General features: G+C 48.8%; 2 protein-coding genes across 5 annotated transcripts in view; both read right to left on the bottom strand.

The window, feature by feature from the left end:
- The window catches only part of CLCN1 (chloride voltage-gated channel 1), a 36,601-nt gene extending 35,345 nt beyond the window's left edge, over positions 1 to 1,256 (bottom strand). For both annotated transcript variants that reach the window (XM_019959225.2, XM_019959227.2), the window contains exon 1: positions 1,061 to 1,256. In XM_019959225.2, coding sequence (XP_019814784.2) covers positions 1,061 to 1,240 — 180 coding nt within the window. In that variant the 5' untranslated portion in view covers positions 1,241 to 1,256. The remainder of the gene's footprint in view (positions 1 to 1,060) is intronic.
- Positions 1,257 to 6,130: 4,874 nt separating this feature from the next.
- Positions 6,131 to 24,459, bottom strand: CASP2 (caspase 2). 3 transcript variants are annotated; one of them, XM_019959223.2, is made up of 11 exons: positions 24,291 to 24,459; positions 20,730 to 20,880; positions 20,268 to 20,435; positions 20,026 to 20,107; positions 19,359 to 19,453; positions 18,903 to 19,079; positions 12,937 to 13,065; positions 12,697 to 12,787; positions 8,786 to 8,935; positions 8,533 to 8,642; positions 6,131 to 8,386 (listed from the first exon to the last, which is right to left on the bottom strand). In XM_019959223.2, exons 1-11 carry the CDS (start codon positions 24,362 to 24,364, stop codon positions 8,255 to 8,257), a joined length of 1,359 nt encoding a protein of 452 aa, XP_019814782.1. In that variant the 5' UTR covers positions 24,365 to 24,459; the 3' UTR covers positions 6,131 to 8,254. The 3 variants fall into 3 exon arrangements, with proteins under 3 accessions (XP_019814782.1, XP_070644406.1, XP_019814783.1); XM_070788305.1 differs by lacking the exon at positions 8,533 to 8,642; XM_019959224.2 differs by lacking the exons at positions 6,131 to 8,386; positions 8,533 to 8,642; positions 8,786 to 8,935 and adding an exon at positions 12,549 to 12,613.
- Positions 24,460 to 24,686: the final 227 nt, after the last annotated feature.

The raw sequence follows: 24,686 nt of genomic DNA, 5'->3' as shown, positions 1-24,686 counted from the left end.
TCTACCCCTCATCAGCTAAAACATTTTTAAATCCTGATTTCCTGGTCTCCGCCCCTGACAGGTTCCTTCCTGTCCCTCTACAGGCACGTTCATGCTGAACTTAACCTGGGTATTTATCTGCAACAAGTTTCCAATCTGTCCTTCAGGGATGCCCCCACCATCACTGCCCTTTCCTCAATGTCTACACCTGAAGGATATTTACCCTGGACTCATTGGAAAAGACCCTGATGCTGGGAAAGATTGAAGGCAGCAAGAGAAAAGAGCAACAGAGGATGAGATGGTTGGATGGCATCATCGACTCAATGAACACGAGTCTGAGCAAACTCCAGGAGGCAGCGAAGGACCGGGAAGCCTGGCGGGCTGCCGTCCATGGGGTCACACAGAGTCGGACACGACTGAGAGACTGAACAACAACAAACCCCTAGTTAGTTCACCAACACCCCCCCCACCCCCACCTCACCGAGATCAGAGCTCTGTATCTCTCCAGGTGCTACCACCTCATGGGACCTCACTTGATGAATCCTCCCACCTGCAAGTTTGATTACATTTCCTCTGCTCATTTGACACTGGTCTGTCTTGGATCACTGACCACGCTCTTCTGTCCATTTTCTCCCCTTATCCCCACCTCTCTGCCTCTGCAGAAGTGTGCATGTGTGTGTTCTGCCGAGGGTGGGAAGGGAGAATCTGGTGGTGCCTGTGTGCAGGGTGAGGGCGTGAGGATGGCCCGGGCACACAGAGGCGTGGGCTCCTCTGCCAGTCCCCTCGTGTAGCTTATGTAAGCACGGGCTCGGCACCCACGTGTGGCTCTGCCTTCTCCCCCACCCCAGATTCGGGGGGTTCAGTTAGTAAAGCTTGTGTTCAGGTGCACGTGTATCTCTATAGAAGGTGCCCACTGGGCTGAACCCAGACCTTTAAAGAATGTTCATATTTGGAACACATGACCATGTACTTTAAGTTAGAAAGATCACGCTGCCCCCTCTTGCCACCTGCCTCTCCATTTCCCCGATCCGTGGCTCCTCTGGCTCCTGGACCCCACCGCCCCCTCCTCTGAGGACTTTACCTGTGTGGGGTGGGCGCTGGCGCGGGGGCCCGCGTCCCTCCGGAGCCTGCGCTGCAGACCCCCGTCCTCGGAGGGCAGTCCGTAGCTGGTGCAGTGCTCAAAGGGCATGTACTGGTATTGGGGGGCGCTGCCCCACCAGCTGGGCTCGCCCCCACGCTGCTGGGCCCCCGACGGCTCCATGCCCCCGCCCCCGGCCAGGCCTCAGCCTGCTGGCCCCCACACTCCCCCCAGAACAGCTCCTTAAGCCTCTCCTCCTGCCTGTCCCCAAGGCGTCTGGGGCAGAGTGCCCACCCCCGGCTATTTATAGCCATCTCTCCGTCACATGACCCCCCCACTGCCACATCTGATCTGCTTGGGGTCGAAGCAGGTGTGAGAGCCGTGCGGGGGAGGGGTGGGGACAAGAACCTGGGGAGCAGCCCCACAGGGAATTCCCCCAGCAGGACAGGCACCGGCCCCCTCCTGAGTCAGGAAGAGGATTCCAGCCCCAGGCCACTGGTCTGGCTATAAATACCGTCCAGATCAGGGTGGAAGACTGCTTTGAGGCTTTCGGACCTGCGTGCTCCCCGAGTCTGCACCCTCTAAGCAGTCTCCCTCTTTTCTTCCGTCAGTCCATCCTTCCGTGGGGAGGTAGCGGTTGGGAGCTGGGTGGAGTGATTCTAGAGTCCAGAAACACTGGGGAGTGGCTCACCTGGGCGATTAAACGGTGCCTCTCTGCCATCTTCCCCTGTGGGCTTGTCTCCAGCTCTGGGTGCCCCCCAGGTTTAGTCCTCATCTGTCGGACCAGCTCTCCCAACCCAACTGATGTTCAGCTTTCTCCTCCAGCTCTGCCTTTTCTTGTCTGCCAGAGGCCACTAGTGATGCTTTGGGGTCATACCCTTGACCCCACCTTTATCACCACTGGGTGTGGGGCACAGGGGTAATAGCCTTGGGTTCTGGCATTTCTCCTACTTCCCAGACTGGCACATGACAGCCACACCAGCAGCCTGGATGTTCAGGGAGGGACTGAGCTTCCATTTAGAGCACAGAGCATCCCTGGGAGGGCTGTCAGGGCAGGTGAGATAACAGGGGGAGAAGCGGAAGTGGGGCAAGGGATAGGGGGAGCCCAAGGAGAGACGGGAGTGGGCGTTTCTCATGATGAGCCCGACAGACATAAGAGATGACAGGGAAGTACCCTGCTATTCTTCCCTTTTCAGGTCAATAAATAATTTTTGGCCAAGGCCAAACTACTCTGTCTGGCATTATGCTTTTTTTTTTAGACCAATTTTCCTAGTACAGTTCTTCCCTTGTGAACTATTCGCTATTGAAGGAAAGCTATAAACATGAGCCAATGTGTGGTTTGGGATCCATCACCAAGCAAGGTCTGTCCCAGGGACTGCAGGGTAGGGACACTGAACGTCTGGTCTACAATTGAAATTTGTCCCAGGCTAAATGGGACTGTCCAAAGCAGGTGGAAAGATGAATACCATTAAGAGCACCTTTTCTAACATAAATCTGAAGACCTGTAATCTACCCACAAAGATGATAAATGTGTGATTTGAGGCCCTGAACGTTCTGTAACATCTCCCTTCTCCCCAGGCAGAAAATGAAAGAGATCTAATGGGTTGGTGTGAGATGAAAGAAACACTTTTTTTAAATTTTTTAAAAAATATTTGTCTGTTTATTTGGCAGTGTCAAATGTTGGTTCCAGCATGTGGGATCTTCATGGAGACATGCAGGATCTTCCGTTGTGGCACACAGCTTCTCCAGTTTTGAGGCACACAGGCTCAGTTGTGGTGAATGGGCTCGACTGCCCTGTGGCATGTGGAATCTTAGTTCCCTGACCAGGGATCAAACCCATGTCCCCAGCATTGAAAGGCGATTCTTAATCACTGGACCATTAGGACAGTCCCCAAAGAAAAACTTTAATAGGAAAATAGATCGCTAAGAAGAAAGAAAATAGATTGCCAAAGTGAAATTATTTTCTTGCAGGGAGGGGACTTCAGAAACAAGAGATTTCCACCCCTTTGTGGAGGTGGCTCCCCTGAAAGTAGTCAGTTTTTGCAGGAACTTGATAATTCCAAGAAACAGGTATCTAACACAATTGTTTATTTCTCCAGTGTTCCTGAGAAAATCAGGTCCTGGGTGTGGATCCCAGAATTTGAAGGCAAGATCATGGGCATTAAGAAAACCCTCCCAGTCCCCAGGCCGCCTGGAAGCACCAGCTGCAATTCTAAAAACCAGACTCTGAAATCAGGAGGGTCAAGGAGCTCTCCAGCTGCTAGCTCTGAAGGGTAAGCATTTGAGAGTAAGGATCTTCAGTCTTAGCTCAAAGATTAAAATCTCCTGGGTTATCATCCTGCAAGAGAACAATAAAATATAAACTGTGCCCATCCCACCCCCAACACCCCATGGGCTCAGTGCTTTTATTTGGAAGGCCAGTGATGGGTTTCTGGTGAGTCCTTTGAAAAGCTCCTAAATTTGGAAACAAATTCACAACCATGCATTTACCTATGATATGTATACTGAATAAGATATGTATTCTTTGGGGTTTTAATAGATTTTCTTGAGGTCCAAGCTTAAAACCTATAAACCTATAGGCTTATGGAATTGCTATTTGAAGGAAGGTTGCTGAAATGACCGTCCGGGACACAGGTGTGTGGGAGTGTGTTGAGGTATAGAAGGTTGTGAACGACCCAGCTCCTTGGGATCCCCGAATCAATTTAAGCAGGAACTTTCTCCCTGGGTGACACCCTTGTTTTCAGATTCCCACCTCTTGAAGTCTGGGCTTTCCAACTGCTGGACAATACACCATGATATTCTTCTTAAGAGGCTTTTAGTCATGGCTTGCCCATTCCACATCAAGCCTAGCATGGGACCCATGACCACCAACTTTCTGAAATTTCCCCCAGGCAACTGTAACTTCCTCTGAACACCCTTCTTTGTAGTTGTCCTCACTGGTAGTCATTTCCTCTATGCTCACTGAACCTTGCCTCCCAGATCTTTCAAAGGCCTGGTCCCTTCCCTCCCCTGCATATGACGCCTTTCCAACACTGGACAGGACTCTTTCTCCCTCTTCTGGATTTTTGAACATGGTACACTTTTCCCCCTGTTCTCTACCCAACACGGGCTAAGATGGAATAGTCTTTCTTTTGGTCTCAGGCTCCTCACAACTCAGTGGGGAAAATCTATAGTCCCAAAAAGTAAGGAGGGAGGAAAAAAAACACAAACCTTTTGCTAAGAAAAAAAGTCACAGAAGCAAAATTGTTGAACTCAAGCTGACAGATTGTTACCCATCCTGGCCTCTGTTTCCTTAGACGTTAAAAGTCAGTGTCTGCCCCAAAGTGAGCAGGCAATGGCACCCCACTCCAGTACTCTTGCCTGGAAAATCCCATGGATGGAGGAGCCTGGTAGGCTGCAGTCCATGGGGTCGCTAAGAGTCGGACATGACTGAGCGACTTCACTTTCACTTTTCACTTTCATGCATTGGAGAAGGAAATGGCAACCCACTCCATTGTTCTTGCCTGGAGAATCCTAGGGATAGGGGAGCCTGGTGGGCTGCCATCTATGGGGTCACACAGAGTCGGACACGACTGAAGCGACTTAGCAGCAGCAGTAGCAGCAGCAGCCCCAAAGTGAGCGCCAAATGTTAACTTGTGTCATTAAACTGAAGTTGACGCTCAGAGATGGTAACAGCATCTGTAATGAGTTAACCCTAAGTGATCCACCACGCATCCTCCCGCTTCATCCTCAGAAGGTAGCATCCTTCCTTCTTTTAAGGCAGCAACGATTTACCCGTGTTTAAGTAAGGGTGAGGTTAGGCACCTTAGCCAAGGTCTCTGATACCTTAAAAGGACAAGCCAGTATTCAAAATCTATTTAATTCTGGAGTCTGTGTCCTTAAAGCTACAGCTTTTTCTTCTGTATAAATTGAAGTTTCTGAGCCTCATTTTCCTCTTCTGAAGAACCAGGGTGATTACACCCTCCTGACTTGTGGGAGGATGGTGTAAAGCTGCAAGCATAGGGCCTGGGAGACGCACTGTGTTCAGGCAGCTGGAGCTGTTATTAACATCTTTGCCTCAGACCACTTTCTCCTTCTACCGGAATATCCCACTTGCTCCATTTCTTCCTGTTATTCTCTTCGTTATCACGGGAGATGGGATGGGGGGAGGGCAGCAAAGAACCGCCCCCAGTTCTAGAACGGGGATAATTTTAGAAGAGAATCCCCTGGCAGAGGACACGGAGCTGTGAAATTCAACCTGACGCCCTTATCCAAGGGCGGGGCGGGGAGGACAGGGAGCCCAGCTCAGCAGATGCTGCTCTGTAAGCCCTGAACACACCCAGCTCCCACAGGCTGTCCTCCCACTCACTGCTCCAGGGCCTCCCTCCAGAGGTACCCGGGGCCAGCCTGCTCCTACAGCCTTTGCCCTCAGTTCTTCAGCCAGTTCCTCTTTCCACCCGGTGATGCTTCAGCTCAACTTCATCCCTCTTTGCTCTTCCTCCTCTAGGTTCATAGACAAGCTTCCCTCCCCCAGGGTCCTCATCAGCTATCCCACCACAAAGCTCCTACAGAACTTCCCCTCTCTAACCCTCTGTAGCCCACTTGCACATGTACACCTGCCTCTCCAGGTGCAGACATATCGCACCCGAGGATTCCCCAGGTTACACAGTCCACTGCCCGAGGATTCTCTTACCATCTACACCCAGCCAGGAAAACCTTCAATCCAAATTGGACCTTGCGAGATGGGGAACTCTACGATCCTTGGCATCTCCTCCCATTCCAACTCAATGTGTTTCTCTAGCCTCCCTCTTGTCATCTAAATAATCCAGGACCGACGCTACTTGACTCTTCCATCTCTTGTGACCATGAGGAACCCCAGTGCGGGTAGCTGTGTTTGGGGCCGCTGCCTGTGGCCACAATGGAGGTGGGCCCGTCCCAAATGCGGACCTGGTGGCATTAAAAAGACCTTGCAGCCAAACAAGATGTGTCCCACTCTGGGTGTGCCCTGTGAGGCGGTGGGAAAAAGCAGCTCTAAGAAGTCAAGGAAATAAGTGGGCTTCCCAACACGATTTCTCTACAGACATCAGGCACACATCGGTAATAAATATGAGCATTTATTTGGCACCAGATGGCAATACAAAATCCTGGCAGTGGGAACTGGAAAGGTTCTATCACCTAAGTACTTCCAGATGACACTGAGCCAAGGGCAGGACTTGGCAACAAGTCTCCAAGCCCCCGGCTCACAGAACGAGTGTTTACTGAGCACCTGAACTACCAGAGCCTGGGCACTGCGCCCGGCACCACGGGAGACACAGAGGAAGTCGCCCTGCACGTGACTTCCGCCCTCAGGAGCTAATAATACCAGTGGATGAAACAAAACACGTGTGAGGACACAGAGTACACACACTAAACTGGGCATTTTTACCAAAAGGGAGATTTCGTCAAAGGGTAGGATTCTGGCTAGGGTTGCTTCCTTTCTTCAGCAAACATTTACTGAAGACCTATGACGTGCCAGGCACTGGGTCCGTATTAGTGAACGAGAGAGACAGGGTTTCCACCCTCATGGAGTTTAAAGGGGAGATGCGAATGAACACGTGAAGCACGCACGCATATAATGAATGATTATACAGTGTGATAAGTGCAATGAGGAGATTAAACAGAAGACAGAAATAAAGTTAAAAACAACACTCTATTTTTAATAGAATGGCTTGGGAAGGCCTCCACAAAAAGGTGGCCTTTGAGCTCTGATTTGAAGGATAAAGAAGCCACCAGGGCCAAGAGTGGCGAGGGGTAGGACTCAGCGGACCCAGGAACAGTACCTGATGGTCTAGGCCAGGAAAGACCTCAGAATGTTTGAGAAACCCAGGACACCATTGAGCTGTCGCTCACAGGGAAATCAGCACTTATGAGGCCCTACAGGCCAATGGAAGGAGTCTGGATTTGATTAGAGGTGTGACAGGAAACCAAAGGGTTCCAAGCAGGGGAGCGAGAGGATCAGATTTATACTTAAAAACAAATCTGTCATACAGAGATTAGATTGTCGTACGGCAAAAAAGGCCTTTAAGAATAGAAGGCTTCATGTAAGTGCATATAAAGGTGGCTTCTATGGTAAATAAATAACATATATAGAGCACTGACCTCCCTGAAATGGACAGTCACAATGGGAAGGGGAAATAACACATAAAATCCAGAGAGGATTTAATACAGAAGAAGAAAGCCGGAACAAAGTACTATACTACATCCTCAAGCAGCCAAACGATCCAATTAAGCTGTATTTTAGACGATTTCGTGGCTGCCGTAAACAGAATGAGACAAAGGTAAAGAGGGGAGAAACAGGAAGCAGAAAGATAACAGCCAGGAAGCTTTTCTAGGAGGGGCACTTCACGGGAAGGAACACGAGGATAAGGTGGCAGACTGCCAAGCATGGGCAAGCACAGCACCCTTATCTCCTCTGCTGACACTCCCTGCAAGGCTCACTTCAGGAACAAAGCTCAGGGCACCCACAACCCATGAAAAGATCTTGGAAGCTTCCATGGGCAAAGATCAACAAGTTAACAGACACAAGGCATCCAAATTCTGACCTCTGCTGAAAGGCGGAATTCCCAGAGCCCCAAGGAGCCAAGAGCTGAGCTGAGAAGACAGTCCTTCCCGGGGGAGACCCTCTGGAATCGAAGGGGACAAACGCACAGGTCCGGGCCCGCCCACAGTAGCAGAGGGTGCTTGGCCTTTTGAAATCAAATGAAAACTGTCTGCATTGAACTGAAACTCCCACTTTGGGACAAATGGGGCCGGGACATGAAAGGAGAGACGGGAGGTGTGACCTCTGGGACATCTCAGCTCCTGGAACAAAAGCAATTACCAGGGTGCTTCCTCCAAGAGTGCTGGGGGCAGGAGCTGAACACAATCATCGAGGAAACCCACAAGATACTGCGTGCACAGTGTCATTCGCCAGGTCCCTCAACGGAGGCCACACGCTCCTGGCAACGAGTCCAGCCAGAGCCGGCTCTCCAGGAGAGGTGTGCACAGGAGGAGCTGGTGGTCCCAGGTCACCAGTGGAGACGGTGGGCGTGAGAAAGGAGCCTGGGGGAGTCCCAATCCCTGAGGGGAGGCACAGAAGCTGCGCATCCTGGAGAGAGAGGCTCTACCTCGCCTCCTGAGGCCCAGCGGCCTCCACGTGGCCCGGTGACGAGGTGGGATGCAGGGGGTGGGGGGCTGGCATCACGTGGGGGGGTGGCCCGGGAAGAGGTAGAGGTGGCGGCACAGGGTGCTACAGTACTCGGACATCTCCTTGCAGCGGTGGAACTCCGTGCCTGGGGCGTAGCCTTCTCGCTCCTTGATGAGCGCGTTCACCTGCCAAGGCAGAAACCCAGGGGCCAGGGTCTGAGAATTGGGTGTTTTCAGAATCCCAGCACAAGTGGAAGGGTGGTGGAAGACTGAAAACCAGTGCAAGGGGGCAGGAGGGTGGAACAATGCGCGGCCGGGCAGAGCCCGCTCACCTTCACCAGCATGTCGGCCACGTGCATGTCACAGGCCCTCTCGGAGAACACCTGGGTGAGGGCCTCCACGTACCAGGAGCCCCGCTTGGTGTTGCGCATGGCAGCGGTCCCTGCAACCAGAGCAGCAGCGGGCGCCGACTGAAGGCCATGGGCACCCTCCCCAGCGGACGGACCTCCCCAACACCCGCCCTGGTCAGAGCCCTGAGTGACAGAGCCTGCCACCTCTGGAATCACTCCTCGGGACACACAATACCTCTGAGGCAGGCGTAGCCACAAATCATGTCTGAGCGGGTGGGCAGCCGCATCTTCAGCAGCTCCTCTCTGCTGGCATCGCTCTCCTCGCATTTGGGGGATCGGTCATGGTTCTTCCCGTCTTGCAGGTCGACCCCACGATCTGTTTCATCTGTAGAAAAGCAAATAAGAGTGGACAAAGACGTTATTTCCTCCCACCTCTCTTGGGCTTGTCACAGGCAAGCCCAAGTTCCCTGCAACTGGGACGGGAAGAGCCATTTCCAGCTGTTGCCTCCAACCTGTGGCTGATGAATTAATTAAAAAAAAGGAAAACAAACACCATTACTCCCGCTCCTCTGCCAGTGTGCACCGATCAGGCAGAGATACGTGCCCACGCACACGCACGTATATGTGGTCTGAGCTTTGTCCACTCTGTGTAAGACAGGCAAAGTGCTCAATCAAACACTCCTTGTAAACAGAACGAAAAGCCATCTGCGTCCACGATTCACTCGTCCGATTATCAGTATACCTGGAAGTCAAAGTGCTCCTTACTGTAATACACGATAAAATACTGATACAGTTATACTACATAAAAAAGAGAAACCAGTTAATAAACCAAAAATATAATTACTACAAGTATGCTGTATGAAAACCACAACCACAATGTCTATGTTTTTGATAAACACATTATAAAACTAAGCATGATCAGCTGTTTCCATGGTGTTTTTGATATTTTTAAACCACTTATTATTTATTAATTTCATAAGCCAAATTGTAGCTGGCACGCAAAATTTAAGAGACACTTAAAATCTGGATAATCAACTGTTTTAACAATGTAAAAAGGACACTATTATATTATTAAATTATTAGCAGTAGATCCTCAACATCCCCTGAGCACACACCCAGCCTTCTGACCCGGGCCTTATCTAGCCCCAGACATGTTCCTTCTGACGCTGTTGCTTGGGAGTGGTAGGACAGCTTGTCAAGCCAGAGGTAACAGTGTGTAAGCTTTCTTTTTCTTCACATCTCCTGCTCCAAGTAACACCTGAGAAAGCCTTAAAGGGGAGCGAAACTTGAAGGTCTGTGCAGAAAATGACCAAGATTCACTGATCTGACAAAAATTTACTGTGCAACTGCCATGTGCCAGGCACTGTTTTTGTTTTAAGCCCAAGGGATACAGTGAAGAGAAAGTCCCCATCGTCATGGAGCTTACACTCCAGTTTAGGAGCCAGTCAACCAGTGCAGGGTCCTTTTTCGAGGCATCAGTTATGTTAACTGAGTACAGCAGAAGACAGGTGAGCTCAGACTTTTAAAGGAACAGCCGGCTTACTGGTCATCCCTTGGAGGATTTGATTTTAGAGAAAAGATTCAGCTTAGCCCAGGAGGGCGCTATTTCCCTACCCAGGTCTGGTATTTGTATATAATCTCTGAACTCAGGAGAAAATGATTGTGAACATGTTACTTCACTTTGCCAGTGATGCCTCCTACAGGAAACAGGCCAAGCTGCATGCGTCCCTCAAGAGAAAGGAGACGCCTCTCCCGCCTTTGTGTCTCAAATCTATTGATCAATAAATGGCTCTTTTCTCACATCCCTGTATCTGTTTTCTGTATTATTGCTCCACTTTTTAGGCAGGCTAATTTCCATCCTAGACAGCATATTACAAAGCAGAGACGTTACTTTGCCAACAAAGGTCCATCTACTCAAGGCTATGGTTTTTCCAGTGGTCATGTATGGATGTGAGAGTTGGACTATAAAGAAAGCTGAGTGCTGAGGAATTGATGCTTTTGAACTGTGGTGTTGAAGAAGATTCTTGAGAGTCCCTTGGACTACAAGAAGATCCAACCAGTCCATCCTAAAGGAGATCAGTCCTGGATGTTCATTGGAGGGACTGATGCTGAAGTTGAAACTCCAATACTTTGGCCACCTAATGCAAAGAGCTGACTCATCTGAAAAGACCCTGATGCTGGGAGAGATTGAGGGCAGGAAGAGAAGGGGATAACAGAGGATGAGATGGTTCGATGGCATCACCAACTTGATGGACTTGAGTTTGAGCAAGCTCTAGGAGTTGGTGATGGACAGGGAGGCCTGGCGTGCTGCAGTCCATGGGGCCGCAGAGAGTCAGACACGACTGAGTAACTGAACTGAACTGAATTTCTATCTATTGAAGCCAATATTTATGATGTGCTACTAAGTGTCAGGCAGTGCCCTGGGCCTGTGGATACAGCAGGGACATAAAAGGAGGAAGTTCCTGCTCACACATACTCTTTTTCTCAGCACTGCTCCCTGTAATTATCCTAAAAAAAAAATTATCCAATTGTTTCTTATTTGTGCTCCCAATAGCTCTGTACTATTATCTTCTGTGAAAGCCCAAAATCTCAGCTGTGACTACAGGTTTATGATCACTAGGATCTGTCTCATGTGGTCAGCCACATCTCACTACACGTGACTGACGCAGATGGAGAACCAGGCATACCTGTGGCTCAGCCCACTGTGGGGCAGGGGAAGGGGTGTCCTTTTGATCTTGGTGTGCTTGTCACACTGCACTCCTCCTCTTTCCCTGAAAGGCCCTAACTGCTGTTCCACTGCTGCTCTCTGCTATGCGTGCGTGCTAGGTCACTTCAGTTGTGTCTGATTCTTTGTGATCCTATGGTCTGTACCCACCAGGCTCCTCTGTCCATGGGATTCTCCTGGCAAGAATACTGGAGTGAGTTGCTATGCCCTCCTCCAGGGGATCTTCCCCACCCAGGGACCGAACTTGTGTCTCCTGTGGCTCCTGCATTGCAGATGGATTATTTACCTCTCTCTACTATGTGTTAGTTGCTGAGTCATGTCCGACTCTTTGCAACCCCATGGACTGTAGCCTTCCAGGCTCCTCTGTCCATGGGATTCTCCAGGCAAGGATACTGGAGTGGGTTGCCATTTCCTTCTCCATGATTCTCTGCTATACCCATATAAAAAAATATATTATTTGAATCTTTGGACAAAAGGACCTTTAAATCAAACTGTAAGTCTCTTAAGGGAACAGACCATGTTATAACAGTCAGAGCTGGTATTCTGTGGATTTACCATGAGCCAGGCACTGACCTAATACGAACCACTTTCATGTGAACCACTTCACTTAACCATCACAACAACACGACCTTAGGACGTGTGATTACCTACATTTTATACGGAGGAAACTAAGGTGAAGGGACATGGAGTAACCGCTCTATAACTTCACATGACTAGTCAGTAGCAGAGGCAGAATCTGACTCCACATTTAGAGCTTTCAATCACCACTCTTTTCCTCTGAAATGAGACGCACACCCGCATGTCTTCTGAGCATAATCAGGGAGTCCTGGCTTGTCAAGGGATGAAAAGAGAGTGCATGCAAGAGGGATGGAGGAGCTCGCGAAGAGCAGGAGCCAAAGGTGACGCGGGGCCTCCACACTGCTCTCCCGCACGACACAGGAGGGGCCCGGAGAGGAGAGGAGGCGAGAATGGGGTGTGGGGGAGAAGAGGAGGAGGAGAAAGGGGGAGGAGAGGTGGAGAAAGAAAAAGAGGAAGAGGACCAAGTGAGAGGGTGAGGAAGCAGAGGCAGCTGGCAGACCCTGAACCAGAAAGAGCGATGAGAAAAGTGCACCAGGGTTAATAAGCACAGGAAAAAAGGAAGCGTCCTCAGCAAAGAAGGCGAAGGCACTGGCCGAGAGCGTCCTGGGGGCGGACGCGGTGGCACGCAGAGAGCTGACCACCTGAGAGCCAGGGGCGGCCCGAGTCCCAGCACACCCCATGCGTCGGGAGACACTTACAGAGCAAGAGAGGCGGTGGCAGCAGTGAACAGAAGGAGGTGCCCAAGGGATCCGCTAGCACCTGAGAGGAGCAAACAGGAAAGTGAGAGCGGGTGGAGGCTGCCCGGGGGCCATACCCAGGGGCCGGTCCGCCGGGGCACTCACCTCCACGGCAGGCCTGGATGAAGAACATTTTCGGTTTGTTCTGTAGGCTTGGGCAGTTGGCATTGTCAAAGAGCCGAAAAACCTCTTGTAGCTGTTGGAGAGAAATAAGGGAGAAGAGGAGGTTGGTGGTCAGTGGGACCCGAGTCCTGTAGACATAAACAGCGGCCGTCCCTGGAGAGACGGGCAGCAGGAGGTGGCGTGGCCCAGGCTCAGCAGCCGCGGCCACAGACCGGCACGCACCTGGAGCAGTTTGCCGTCCACGCCGTAGACGCCGCCCTCCACGCCGTGGGAGAGGAGCGCCACTATGCAGGAGTCAGTGACTCGGTGAACCGGGAGCTGGGCAAAATTCTGCAGTTTCTCTTGCATTTCCTAGGAGAAAGATGCCTTTCAGGGTTGCTCACTAGAGTCAGCACCTATACAAGCTTCCTTTTGGTGTCTGAAGCCCTAGGCTATTAGAAAATCAAACGCGTTCTCTACCAAGTCAGAAGCTAAGTAAACACAAGAAAACTACATGACTTTAGCTCAGTTGGTAAAGAATCTGCCTGCAGTGCAGGAGACCCGGGTTCAATCCCTGGGTCGGGAAGATCCGCTGGAAAAGGAAATGGCAACCCACTCCAGTATCCAGAGTAGCCTTGTAGGCTGCAGTCATGGCTGCAGTCCATTGGGTTGCAAAGAGTTGGGCACGACTGAGCAACTAACACTCACTCACTTAGACAAAACACTGAATATAATGATTCACAGGCTCATTATAAGCTCATGTGAAGAACTCCTGGAGTGAAGCCAAGTTATTAATGAAGCTAATCATGCAGATGCTAGTTAACTTTACCCACTCTTCAGGCATCAACCAGCTCTTGCTTCAGCGCATGTGCCCTTGTATGTTAATGGCACAAAGGGGACTGCCAGGTAAACTGTGAATGAGTAAGTAACACACTTACAAGACAGTAACAGCCGTTAAGAACTGTTCTGTGATCACGGGCTCACAGGATCATGACAGCAGAGAACAGCAGTACTTCCATGCTGTTTTCTGTCTCAGAAATGAAGTTCCCAGAGATGATGATGATGTCTGTACAAAAATGCTTTTGCTCACAGAAGAACACACTCTATGGAGGACTCTGGACAGGGTCCTGACTACCTACATGAGCCAGTGGATCAGAGAGACCTAGGTTTAACCCCTGGGTTCATAAATTAGAACAGGTTCTAATATCCACTTTGTAAGAAGACAATTAAGAGTAAATTTTCTCCGAGTTTGTAAAGATTAAATGAAACACTGCATTGCTGCTGTTGTTTAGTGGCTAAGTCACGTCCAACTCTTCTGTGATCCCAAGGACTGTAACCCACCACGCTCCTCAGTCCATGGCATTTCTCAGGCAAGAACACTAGAATGGGTTGGCATTTCCTTCTCCAGGGGATCCTCCCAACCTAGGGATGGAACCCACGTTTCCTGCATTGGCAGGTGAGTTCTTTACCACTGAGCCACCAGGGAAGCCCTGAAATATTGCATAGAAAGGGCTTATCACTACGCCTGGCACATACTGCAAAGATCTGCCTTCATACTGTGCCATATTATTTTTCCAAAGAAACGCTGTAGTCCAGCTTAAGAATCTTTTTGATCTTGCACTAGACTGCCATATATGAGTAACACTCCACCTTAAGCATTTGCTCTATACAATGTAAAGTTATAATACATCTAATAGCATAATTATACCAATGTGATACAAATCGTTAAAATTATGTCTCCCTCTACAACTCAAAATGTCTAGATTGTCTCTGAGGTGAGCAGGGAGAAAATGAGTTCATTTTGCCATGAATTTGACCAAAATATAATGAAGAATGCGCTATAAAGCAGAGCAGTTTCAGAACACGTGTATCGAACAGCACCATACCCAGGTCCTACTTGTATTAACAGACTGCAGGAGCTCTCCAAGTGTGACCTCTCAAAGAGCAGCATCAGCCTCACCCGGGAATCTGCAGGAAATACAGTCTTTGCTCCCGGCAAGCTGAGCCTCCACAAGCCCTCCATGTGAGTCTGATGTACTAACGTGAGAACTTATCTGCTGTTTGGAACATATCTGTTTGCAGATAACTGAGATTTCATAAAAGACTTGAAAGTCTACAGTTTCACTGGAAATGGAGAAACTGGCTGTGTTGAAAGAGCATGTATACTTTCTGAGCAAACAGAACCCAACCATAATTCTGGAGATCTTAAGGTAATAAAAGATATCCAAAATTCATTCAATAATATATAATCTCCAGAGAACACATGTAAGTTATGACTGCTCCTCTGGAGTTGACTATAACAGAATTTAACACCTAACAGTGGAAGCTAATTTTGCTCCAAGGGAATAGAAGTATAGGTTTGGCACTCAGGAGCATTTCGAACTTAACTGAGGTTATTTTATCAGTAAACAGAAGACAACAAAGTCCAAAGTAAGAATAGACAGGCTCTGTAACTGAATTTAAAAAGACTAAACCACTGAATAAATGGGGGTTAGTCATTTGGGGGAATTTTTCTGAAAGCAGCATAGCTTAAAATAGGATCTTGAGATCTATTTTTGATAAAATTACAGTGCTTCTATAAATAGCAGGGTTCTTCACACTTGTATGTGTTTTTGGCTGGGGGACACAGAAGAAGGGAATAAATAACCTGTGAACTCCCTGAAACTACACACAAAATTCTATGGGCAGCTGCATTTTCCAGAGATGACCCATAGCGCTTGTCACTACACTCTCAAAGCCATCTGTGACCAAATGCAAGCTATAAACCAATACCTGGCGAAAAGAAATCTGCCACTTTAAAGGGTATCTCATTGCCTAACATACAATAAACTATAATTCTAGAACTAGTAACCTCATGAGGTGGAAGCAACGAGAACAGACTCTGATGAAGAACGGAAGCACTGAACACCTCCATGGGCAGGGAAGATACCAGCATGCTTGTCAGCACCATCAGCATAAGACAATTTAAGATTACACCATCTCAGATTTTTAAGTGACATTATCTCTAAAGCAAAAAAAAAGGATAATACGGGGAGAAAAAGAGGATCTAAATTTTCTTGGTTCTGTCTCTGGCCTGCTGAGGACATTCGATCAGGAAGAGGTCACACCCACTGCCATCATCTGGTTTCAACCGTGCCTGCAAGCCTGCCTGGCCACTGTCAGAAACTGGCCCTGCAACTGTCCCGTTCTGCACCTCCAGAGCTGCTGAGGCCCAGATACGTGGGGAGGGCGATACCCTCAAGGTTCAATCCTAGCCCTTTGGCTCCTTCTCGAAGATCATAGGCTCTCATTACTTAAGTCTTTTTCCTACACAAGTAGCTCCCAAATTCACGTCTTTGGTCCTGACGTCCTCAGAGGCTCTCAACTCCTTCCGTTTTCCTCCTCCTTCAGTCACAAGGCACTGGCGGCACAACCATGCCATTACACTGTTTTTCACGTGTGTTCCTTTCCTTTTGGTCCGCTATCCTGTTCAGAACGCCTGCCATCTCATCATAGCATGTGGGGTCTCAGCTCCCCAGCCAGGGATCGAACCTGCACCCCGTGCGTTGGAAGCATGAAGTCTTAACCACTGGACTGCCAGGGAAGCCCTCTACCTCATTCTTTACAATGGTGTCATATTAATCTTTCTGAATCATCACTGTGAATGCATCACCTTTCTATTCAAAAACTACTAATGACGTTGGAGTGTCAGCACAAGGAAGTCCAGTTCCTTTGGGAAGACGTTCAAGGCCCTGGGCATTCTGGTCCCTTGATCTCCAATCTTGTTTTTGGCACTCCTGGGCCCCAGACACTTGGTTCACCACCAGGTCCTGAACATCACACACAGCTCTAACCAGTATGCTGTGCCCCCTGTGTAGGACCCCTTCACCCCTCCTCTCTCCTCAGCAGCTTCCACCCTCCAAGGACAGCTGAAATCTCACAACCTCCTGACCACATCTACCCAGGTGGTAGTTTCTTCCTCTTCACTACTGCAGAAGACACTGTCTCTAATCTTTTCTTGTCTCAGGAACATTAGGGGACGTGCTTTTTTTTTTTTTAACTGAAATCAAGACTCTCATCTAACTGAGGTGCCTTGAATTCAAGGTTCACATTTTAAAAAATCTCTGAGAGCTCACATAGTTCCCCATTATAAGGGTCTCAAAATTTAGGGTGAAAGTCGCTCAGTCGTGTCCAGTTCTTTGGACCCCATGGGCTATATATATATAGTCCATGGAATTCTCCAGGCCAGAATACTGGAGTGGGTAGCCTTTCCCTTCTCCAGGGGATCTTTCTAACCCAGGGATCAAACCCAGGTCACCCGCATTGCAGGCGGATTCTTTACCATCTAAGCCACAGGGAAGCCCGAGAATACTGGAGTGGGTAGCCTATCCCTTCTCCAGGGGATCTTCCTGACCCAGGAATTGAACCAAGGTCCTACACTAAAGGCAGATTCTTCACCTACTGAGCTATCAGGGAATCTCTGGCAGTTCACATAGTTCCCCATTATAAGGGGCTCAAAATTGAACTCTGCTGCAATTCAAGTCATGGAACATTGTAATCAGAGAATCAGAACCCAACAGGTCCTTGAATCTGTATCAGGGAATGAGATCTGTGAAGTGGGCTCATAGGCCCATCATGTCACCAAGAAGCAGGAGCCCACAGCTGACATGGTGATTAGGGATGTATCTTTTAACTATCAGGCACATAAAATCCTTTATCAGCTGCATAAAATTTGGAAAACAAAGAGTAAATCCCTAGTAAAAGGAATGATTAGACCAAAGCCACTGAAGAAATGTAAACAGCATTCATTTTGTTAAATGACCTTCTGATAGGACTCCCTCTGAAAGAATTCCTGTTGTCCCACCCTTACTCCAAGCCCAGGAGACTCTCAGGAAAGTACCTGATGATCAAAGAACCTGTTCTAGCCATGGCTTTGAAGCAAGGGTGAGTTTACTCCTTTGCAGGAGCTGCTATCACTGAGAAGCTGGCAACAGCATGTAAAGGACAACATTCAGCTATAAACCACTGAAATTGGCCTCACCCGAAGTTCAGCAGATACATAATCTATTTCATAGAAGTAAGACAACTGAGAAACAGAAATGAAATCCACAGACAACGCTGAAGACAGACAGGGACTACCCTACCTCAACAGATCAAAGACAATCTCCTAGCAACCTTAATTTTACCATGGATATTCCCAAGTTTAGGAGAGTACTGTTTTCCTGGAATCAAATGGAAGAATTAGTATCGATTTACCAGTGGACTATTTTCAGTTTCAAAACAGAACTCCCTAAAGGTAAAAAAGTCAGTGGTACAGCCAATAATTGAGGCTAACGGAGACTAACTGATCACAAAAATGCTGATGACCTGCAGGAATCTAGTTCAAAAGTTATCTACCCGAAGATCTGTCTTGTGGTCACACAACTTATAACAGGTCATGTTAATTCATGAAAGAGCAACAAAACAGTATTTTACAAGCACAATTCTAGCAAACTTTTACCGGCCAACGTCATCGTGAGAACAATAGCTGGAACCCTAAGCAGCAGTATCAATCAAGAAGTCACTGTCCTGTGTACTCCTGACTTATATGTACCTTTCCTTGGTTGGCTGGGTGCATATTGGTGTCTCCTCACCTCCTGAGTGCTTGGGAAACAAGTTGCTTAGCTGGGAGAACCCGATCCTGGACCATTCTTACTCTGGGAGCACAGCCACCCTGGGAGGTCAACACTGCAGCAGCCGGCTGGCCCCAGATCTTTCTCTCTCTCCTTTTAAAACTTCAGGTATTTATTTTGGCTGTGCTGGGTCTTCCTGGGAGGGCTTTTCTCTAATTTAGGAGAGCGGGGGGCTACTCTTTTGTTGTGAAACACAGGCTCCAGGGCCCTCGGGCTCAGTGGCTGTGGCTCCCAGGCTCTAGAGCACAGGCTCTGAAGTTGTGGTGCATGGGCTTAGTTGCTCTGAGACACATGGGATCTTCCCAGATGAGGGATCGGACTCATGTCTCCTGCATTGGCAGGCGGACTCTTTACCACTGGGCCACCAGGGAAGTCCCTGTTTTCTTTTTTTAAAAACTAGACTGCAAGGTAGGAGACACAATACAATAAGTAAAAAGTAGGGAGAGAGAATAACTCTAGTAAAGCCCAGCCCGCCTGGCATAGAAGCACGGACATGTCTGGCCCCGACGTGTCACCAGCTCTCTGATGCACAGCATGCCCTACACCTCAGGTACCTACCTGAGCGGTCTGGTCAAGAAGAACGTGAACTTTGTAGCCCAAGAGCTTGAAGAGGGTGACGAGAGTGCTGTGGTCCACATCCCCTCCAGAGCGGAACTCCAGGTCTTTCTCTCCAGTGAAGTGTACGTTGCTCAGCACCAGTGCCAGGCCGCGGGGCCGAGACTGCAACCGGTAGGCCTGGGGAGGGGCACCCGATGAGACCGTCAGCCTCGTGAGGACAGAAACTATGCCTCCCCTTCCAAAATGAGACATTTCAAGAAAATTAAGACGTCACACTCTTCTTCATAGTCCCACCAGGTCAAAATATAGAAATGCCCACAAAAGACAGTCAACAGGCAATGCTTTTAGGACTAACAAGGCAAGAAGGAAATGATGTACACACAAGCTAGCTACGTTCAGATGAGGAAGGGGATCTCATTTCCCAGTGCCTTTCCTCTTGCCATTTCCAAGACTCACCAGGTGGTGGTGTGTTTGATAAAACTCAGGCGTGCAGGGCTTCACCTGAAGGCAGGGAGGACCATCTCCGTGGTCTAGGGAGTGCTCCACTGCATCTGTGGCACACAAACCAGAAAAACTAGCTTATAGTCTACTCGGCAATCTTAGTATCTTCATATAACTTCAGGTACCCTTTGGTCTCGCTCACTCCCCTGGTTCGTAAGCACTACAGAGACAGAGATCCTGTTTGCTTTTGCTCATTACAGGATCCTCTGCACTTGACCTGCCTATAGTAGTAGGTGCTCAACCCAAAGAATGACTGAATGGGGTATGGGGTATCTGATAAAAGTCTTATTCTAATCAGTACGCTATCACTGTGAAGTAACTCAGCTGTATACAAACACACACCAATCACGTGAAGGAATCTTTGGCCCTTGTTGCTCCAAGGGCCAATCACCATTAAAAAAATCATCTGTGATGGAAGGAAAACAGGTCCAACCTACACCCCACCTAAACTGTCCTGCTGGTTCCTAACAAATGCACTGAGGAAAGTGTGCCAGTTATAAACAAAAATAGGTATCACACTGGGCAAAGTCAGATACCAGTCAAGGAAACAGAAGTCAATCTGCAACAGGGGACTGGTTGGGGCGGAGATGGGGTTGTGCTATTTTACATCATCAGTTCTTACCTGGAGACAGGTGGAGCCGCTTGTGGCGGGTACAGGACTCACACACCGGGAAAGGGAGACTCAGGTCATAGTCACAGCTCAACTGTAAGAAAGCAGGACCCACCAAGCCAGGCTCAGGGGAGCTGGTTCAGATCAAGTAACACAGAACCCTAGTCCCCCACCCCAACCCATCCCCACTGTCTGAAAGATGCCCTTCCCACCAAACTAGCCTTTCTCAACACACACAGCCTAGGGCTCCATACCGGCGGGACTACAGGCTGAAGACCAGACAGGGTTCTGAGCAGCAGCTCCTCCAGGTGACTCTGCTTGGTCTCCCTCAGGGCCACACAGAAGGCATCAAAGGCCTGGGGGCCTCTCTTGGGCAGCAAGTTGAGGAGTTCCACGTTCTGGCCGAAACTGCCAGTCTTGGCCTACAAGGATAAAACATGACGTCACCTTTACTCACCCAACTGTAATCCTATTTCTCCAGGCGAGCTTCCCACTAACATCATCATCCGTCTCAAGAACTCCTTTTCACAGAAAGAAATGGATGTGTGAACTCCTTTCCGTTACTCGTGGATTCTGTCTGCTCTGTCAAATGCTTGAGGGCAGAAATGCACTTTCGCTGCCTTAGGGAAGCATGACATGCTTCCATGCTGTGCCATGCTCTGTTCTTGCTCTGACCACCCATGTATTTCCTTGGCTTTCCTCTTTTCCCTCAATACCTGAATGTGCTCTCTCATTTCCAAGGTGATAATGTCCTTCTCTAGGAGGTGTTCCAACAGTTCACTCAGCAGCAGCTCTTTGGCCAACACCACTCGGTTCTTTTTGAGAGCTTCCTGATGGTCAGGATGCATGCCACACCCTCTCAACATCCTGCAGATAAAAGGTGGACAGAAAAGCCGTCAATACAAGACCTGGCACAGAGGAGTGGGGTGCAAGAGGCGTTGGTAGGAAAAACATAAAGAACAGGGCTTCCAATAACTAAGACATACTTTACTCAATCTGCTTAAAATCACAGAAGTATTGTTATTAGGCAGTAACACATTGATTATAAGCAAATGATATACAATCCTTTACAGAGAACGTTCAGCTGAGATCATCTTCTGTGTTCTAACTAGAATAACAAATGTCTATCGTGACAAAAATCACACACACACAAGTACACATCTTCACAATAAGGAATACTCCTGACAGACCAGTTTTAATTAAGGGGTACTTCAGAAAACATTTCACATTACTTATCTAAGTTGCTGACAGTGACTGACTTTAAAATAATGCTCTGTGGGAAATAAAATAATTTAATACAATGGCAAAAACTCAACAGACAACTTTAACAACAAATAAATCACACACACACACCCCTTCTCAAGCCTGTATTGCCCTGTGTGCTGTGCTTATCTGCTTCAGTCGTGTCCGACTCTTTGTAACCCTAAGGACTGTACCCCGCCAAGCTCCTCTGTCCACGGGAGTCTCTACGCAATAACACTGCAGTGGGTTGCCGTGCCCTCCTCCAGGGGATCTTCCCGACCCAGGGATTGAACCCATGTCTCTTACATCTCCTGCATTGGCAGGCAGGTTCTTTACCACGAGCGCCACCTAGGAAGCCCACTTCTACCAACTAAAACTATGGTTTTTTAAAACTGTTAGCTCCTGTGACAAAATGACACCAGAAATGACCAGAATCCTGTAAGAACTGCATTAAGTAGAAAGTCTGACAGTGACAGCAGATAAATGTCAACGACAGCAACAATCAACGTAACCTGAAATCACTTATAGGGTTAATCCCTGTAAAGGCTAAATTATTTTGGTAATTTAGTTTATGAGGGATGCCTTCACTTAAAGGACTCCTTCATTTTGCTATGCATTTGGAAAGAGATCTGCTTCTGTTGATGAACTAAAAGAATCATATTTCCAATATATACCATCTATATGCCTGCTGCTGCTAAGTCACTTCAGTCGTGTCCAACTCTGTGTGACCCCATAGACGGCAGCCCACCAGGCTCCCCCATCCCTGGGATTCTCCAGGCAAGAACACTGGAGTGGGATGCCATTTCCCTCTCCAATGCATGAAAGTGAAAAGTGAAAGTGAAGTCGCTCAGTAGTGTCTGACTCTTAGCGAACCCATGCACTTGCCAGCCTGCTCAGTTTCCAAATACATAACAACACTGAGGATCTGATGGCAGTAAGAAAGGTAACAGCTTCAGTTTGCAACGTAAAAATCTATTTTAAAATGCATCCTGATTTCAAAGATGTTAAAATGTGTTTGTGTGGGGGTTGAGGGTGAGTGAAGTGAAGTCTCTCAGTCGTGTCCAACTCTTTGGGACCCATGGACTGTAGCCTACCAGGCTCCTCCATCCATCCATGGGATTTTCCAGGCAAGAGTACTGGAGTGAGGGGGACATACATTTCACAATCAGTGAAATACCATGCATTTGTAGAATGTCCATGGTTTAATTCTAGAATGGAGGAGGGAAAAGCAGCTTTGGAAGAGCTTCTGAGGCACAAGAAATCCAAAGGCAGAGGAACCAGCCAGTAAAACACTCCCAGAGTTGTGTTGTTTAGTCATTGTGTCCAACTCTTTTGTGACCCATCGACTGTAGCTGCTGGGCTCCTCTGTCCATGGGATTTCCCAGGCAAGAATACTGGAGTGGGCTGCCATTTCCTTCTCCAGGGCCCAGGGTTACAGCTAGCCAACTTTCATTGATTTTGGGGTTTGAGGCAGTGATGTTTGAAACTCCGCTTTAACTTCTTGTTTCTATCGTAATACTCCTATTACCCCATATATTCATTAAAAACCTGCTACAACAATACAATCTAGAGAGAAATCAGAATCATTAAGAATCACCTTGGCACCTGCCAATGCAGGAAACACGGTTCGATTCCTGGTCCTGGTAGATTCCACGTGCAGCAGAGCTACTAAGCCTGTATACCAAAACTACTTTGCATGTGCTTCAGAGCCCAGGAGCCACAACTACTGAAGTCAGCGCACCCTAAAGCCCTGCTCCTCAACAAGAGAGAGTACTACAATGACAAGTCCAGCAACTAGAGAAAGCCCCAAGGCAGCAACGAATCAGCATGGCCATAAGTATATAAATACTTAAAAAAAAAAAAAAAAGAATCACCTTGGAACACACACCAAAGCAGACATGCATGAACTCAGATAAAAATAAATGTTAATAGGTCAGTCGCAAGATAACATCGCAGCTGGATACTGGGTATTTCCTCAGGATACATACCAATGGTGGGGCAGTTTACTCAACTTTTTTCTCTTAATTTACTAGTATTTTCTCCTTGAAACTTTATCCTCCCTCGGTTTCCATGCCACCATTCTCTCCAGTTTCCCTCTCTCCCTACTAGGTCCCTATTTTCCTTCACAGGATCTTTGGTCTGCCCTTAAACGTTGACAATCCCTCTCAAAGTCTCTCCCCATTCCCTCTCATTCACACAATTCACTAATCGACACTCGGTTCTTAACTCCAAAGTTCTGGACTTTAATTTTCCATCAGTAACTCATTAGGGTTTAATTTGAAGCACCATCCATTCTCCACACACCTGCTCCTTCCAGTCTTTCCATATCTTGGGCAGTTTCAAACATGGACTTTTCAGAAGTAACCACAACCACTTAGAACTTTAAGACACATCTGGAAAGAGAGGAGGCAGTGGAGAAAACGGACGCAAAGCCGAGTCTTAAAAGTCCTGATTCTGTGTCCTTCTGCAGGTCTGGTTCGAAAGCCCTCAGTTAATCTTCTGGGTCTGCCATGAAAGGATTTACCTAGGGCAGAGACCGAGGCACACTCACCTCCTTGTCTCAAAGTACTCAAATCCCAACACCTCTGTGGAATGCTTTGAAAATCTGGTCGTTACACCCAATGCAATACAGATCATGATTTATTTGACCTAAAACAAATGCACACCAGGCAGAGGTCTGCAGGTCTCACAGGTGTTTAAGAGAGCAGTTTAGTTCCTAAAAAGGGAGCCAAGAAACAGAAAAGATAAAGAATCATTTAAGAGAAGCCGAGATTTGGCGAGGCTGAAAAGAGCTCCTCTGGTTCAGAGCCCCGTGCGTTGGAAGTAATGGAGGCTGGGGAGTCTGTGCACGAGGCGGACAAGGCCCAGAAGAGATTCACCCGCCTGCGCTCCCCTCGGTCATTGCTTCCCTGGCTGGAAGCGCGGATATAGCTGCTTCCAGGGGCTCCGAGGTGACGAGGCGCCAGGACCACACGCCAGAAATCTGCGTTCCTCCCCTCGGACCCACTAAGGACCCCCGGACTCTCCCCACTCACCTGCGCCCCCTATCAGCGGCCATCTGCTCCTTTGGCTGGAGGGGGTACTGGAAGCCCGCGCTCGGCGCCGCCATTTCCCACTTTTCCCGGGCTGTGCGCGCACCCCCAACAGCCCAAACAAACCCCGAGCCGGGTCCCCAGCATCCCTCCCCCGTCCTTCTGCGCGCAACGCGCCTGCGCACTGCCTCCTCTAGCTCCGCCCCCCGCCCCCCCACGCGAGGCCAGCCCCGCAGGAGCGGCCGCCGCAGCGCGCGCAGGCGCAGAACCCGCACGGTGGGCGCGCTGACCAAAAGGGCGAGCGAGCGCGCTAGGCGGAAGGGGAAGCGAGGGGGCCGCCCCACCCTACATGGCCATCCGATTGGTCGACGGTTCCCGCGGAAATCACAGCTCCCTCCC

This window comes from Bos indicus, chromosome 4 (genome assembly GCF_029378745.1).
Source record: "Bos indicus isolate NIAB-ARS_2022 breed Sahiwal x Tharparkar chromosome 4, NIAB-ARS_B.indTharparkar_mat_pri_1.0, whole genome shotgun sequence".
In the NCBI taxonomy this organism is placed as follows: domain Eukaryota; kingdom Metazoa; phylum Chordata; class Mammalia; order Artiodactyla; family Bovidae; genus Bos; species Bos indicus.
The sequence above is the reverse complement of the archived record's forward strand: the minus strand, read 5'-3'. Positions and strand labels throughout refer to the sequence as shown.

Excerpts from the sequence above, each read along its gene's own strand:
- CASP2 (XM_019959223.2), bottom strand. The coding sequence starts at position 24,364 with ATGGCGGCGCCGAGCGCGGGCTTCCAGTACCCCCTCCAGCCAAAGGAG. Across the intron at positions 20,881-24,290 it reads GCCGCTGATAGGGGGCGCAG|GATGTTGAGAGGGTGTGGCA; the intron begins GTGAGTGGGGAG and ends TTTTATCTGCAG. Across the intron at positions 19,080-19,358 it reads ATCAAACACACCACCACCTG|GCCTACCGGTTGCAGTCTCG; the intron begins GTGAGTCTTGGA and ends GCCCCTCCCCAG.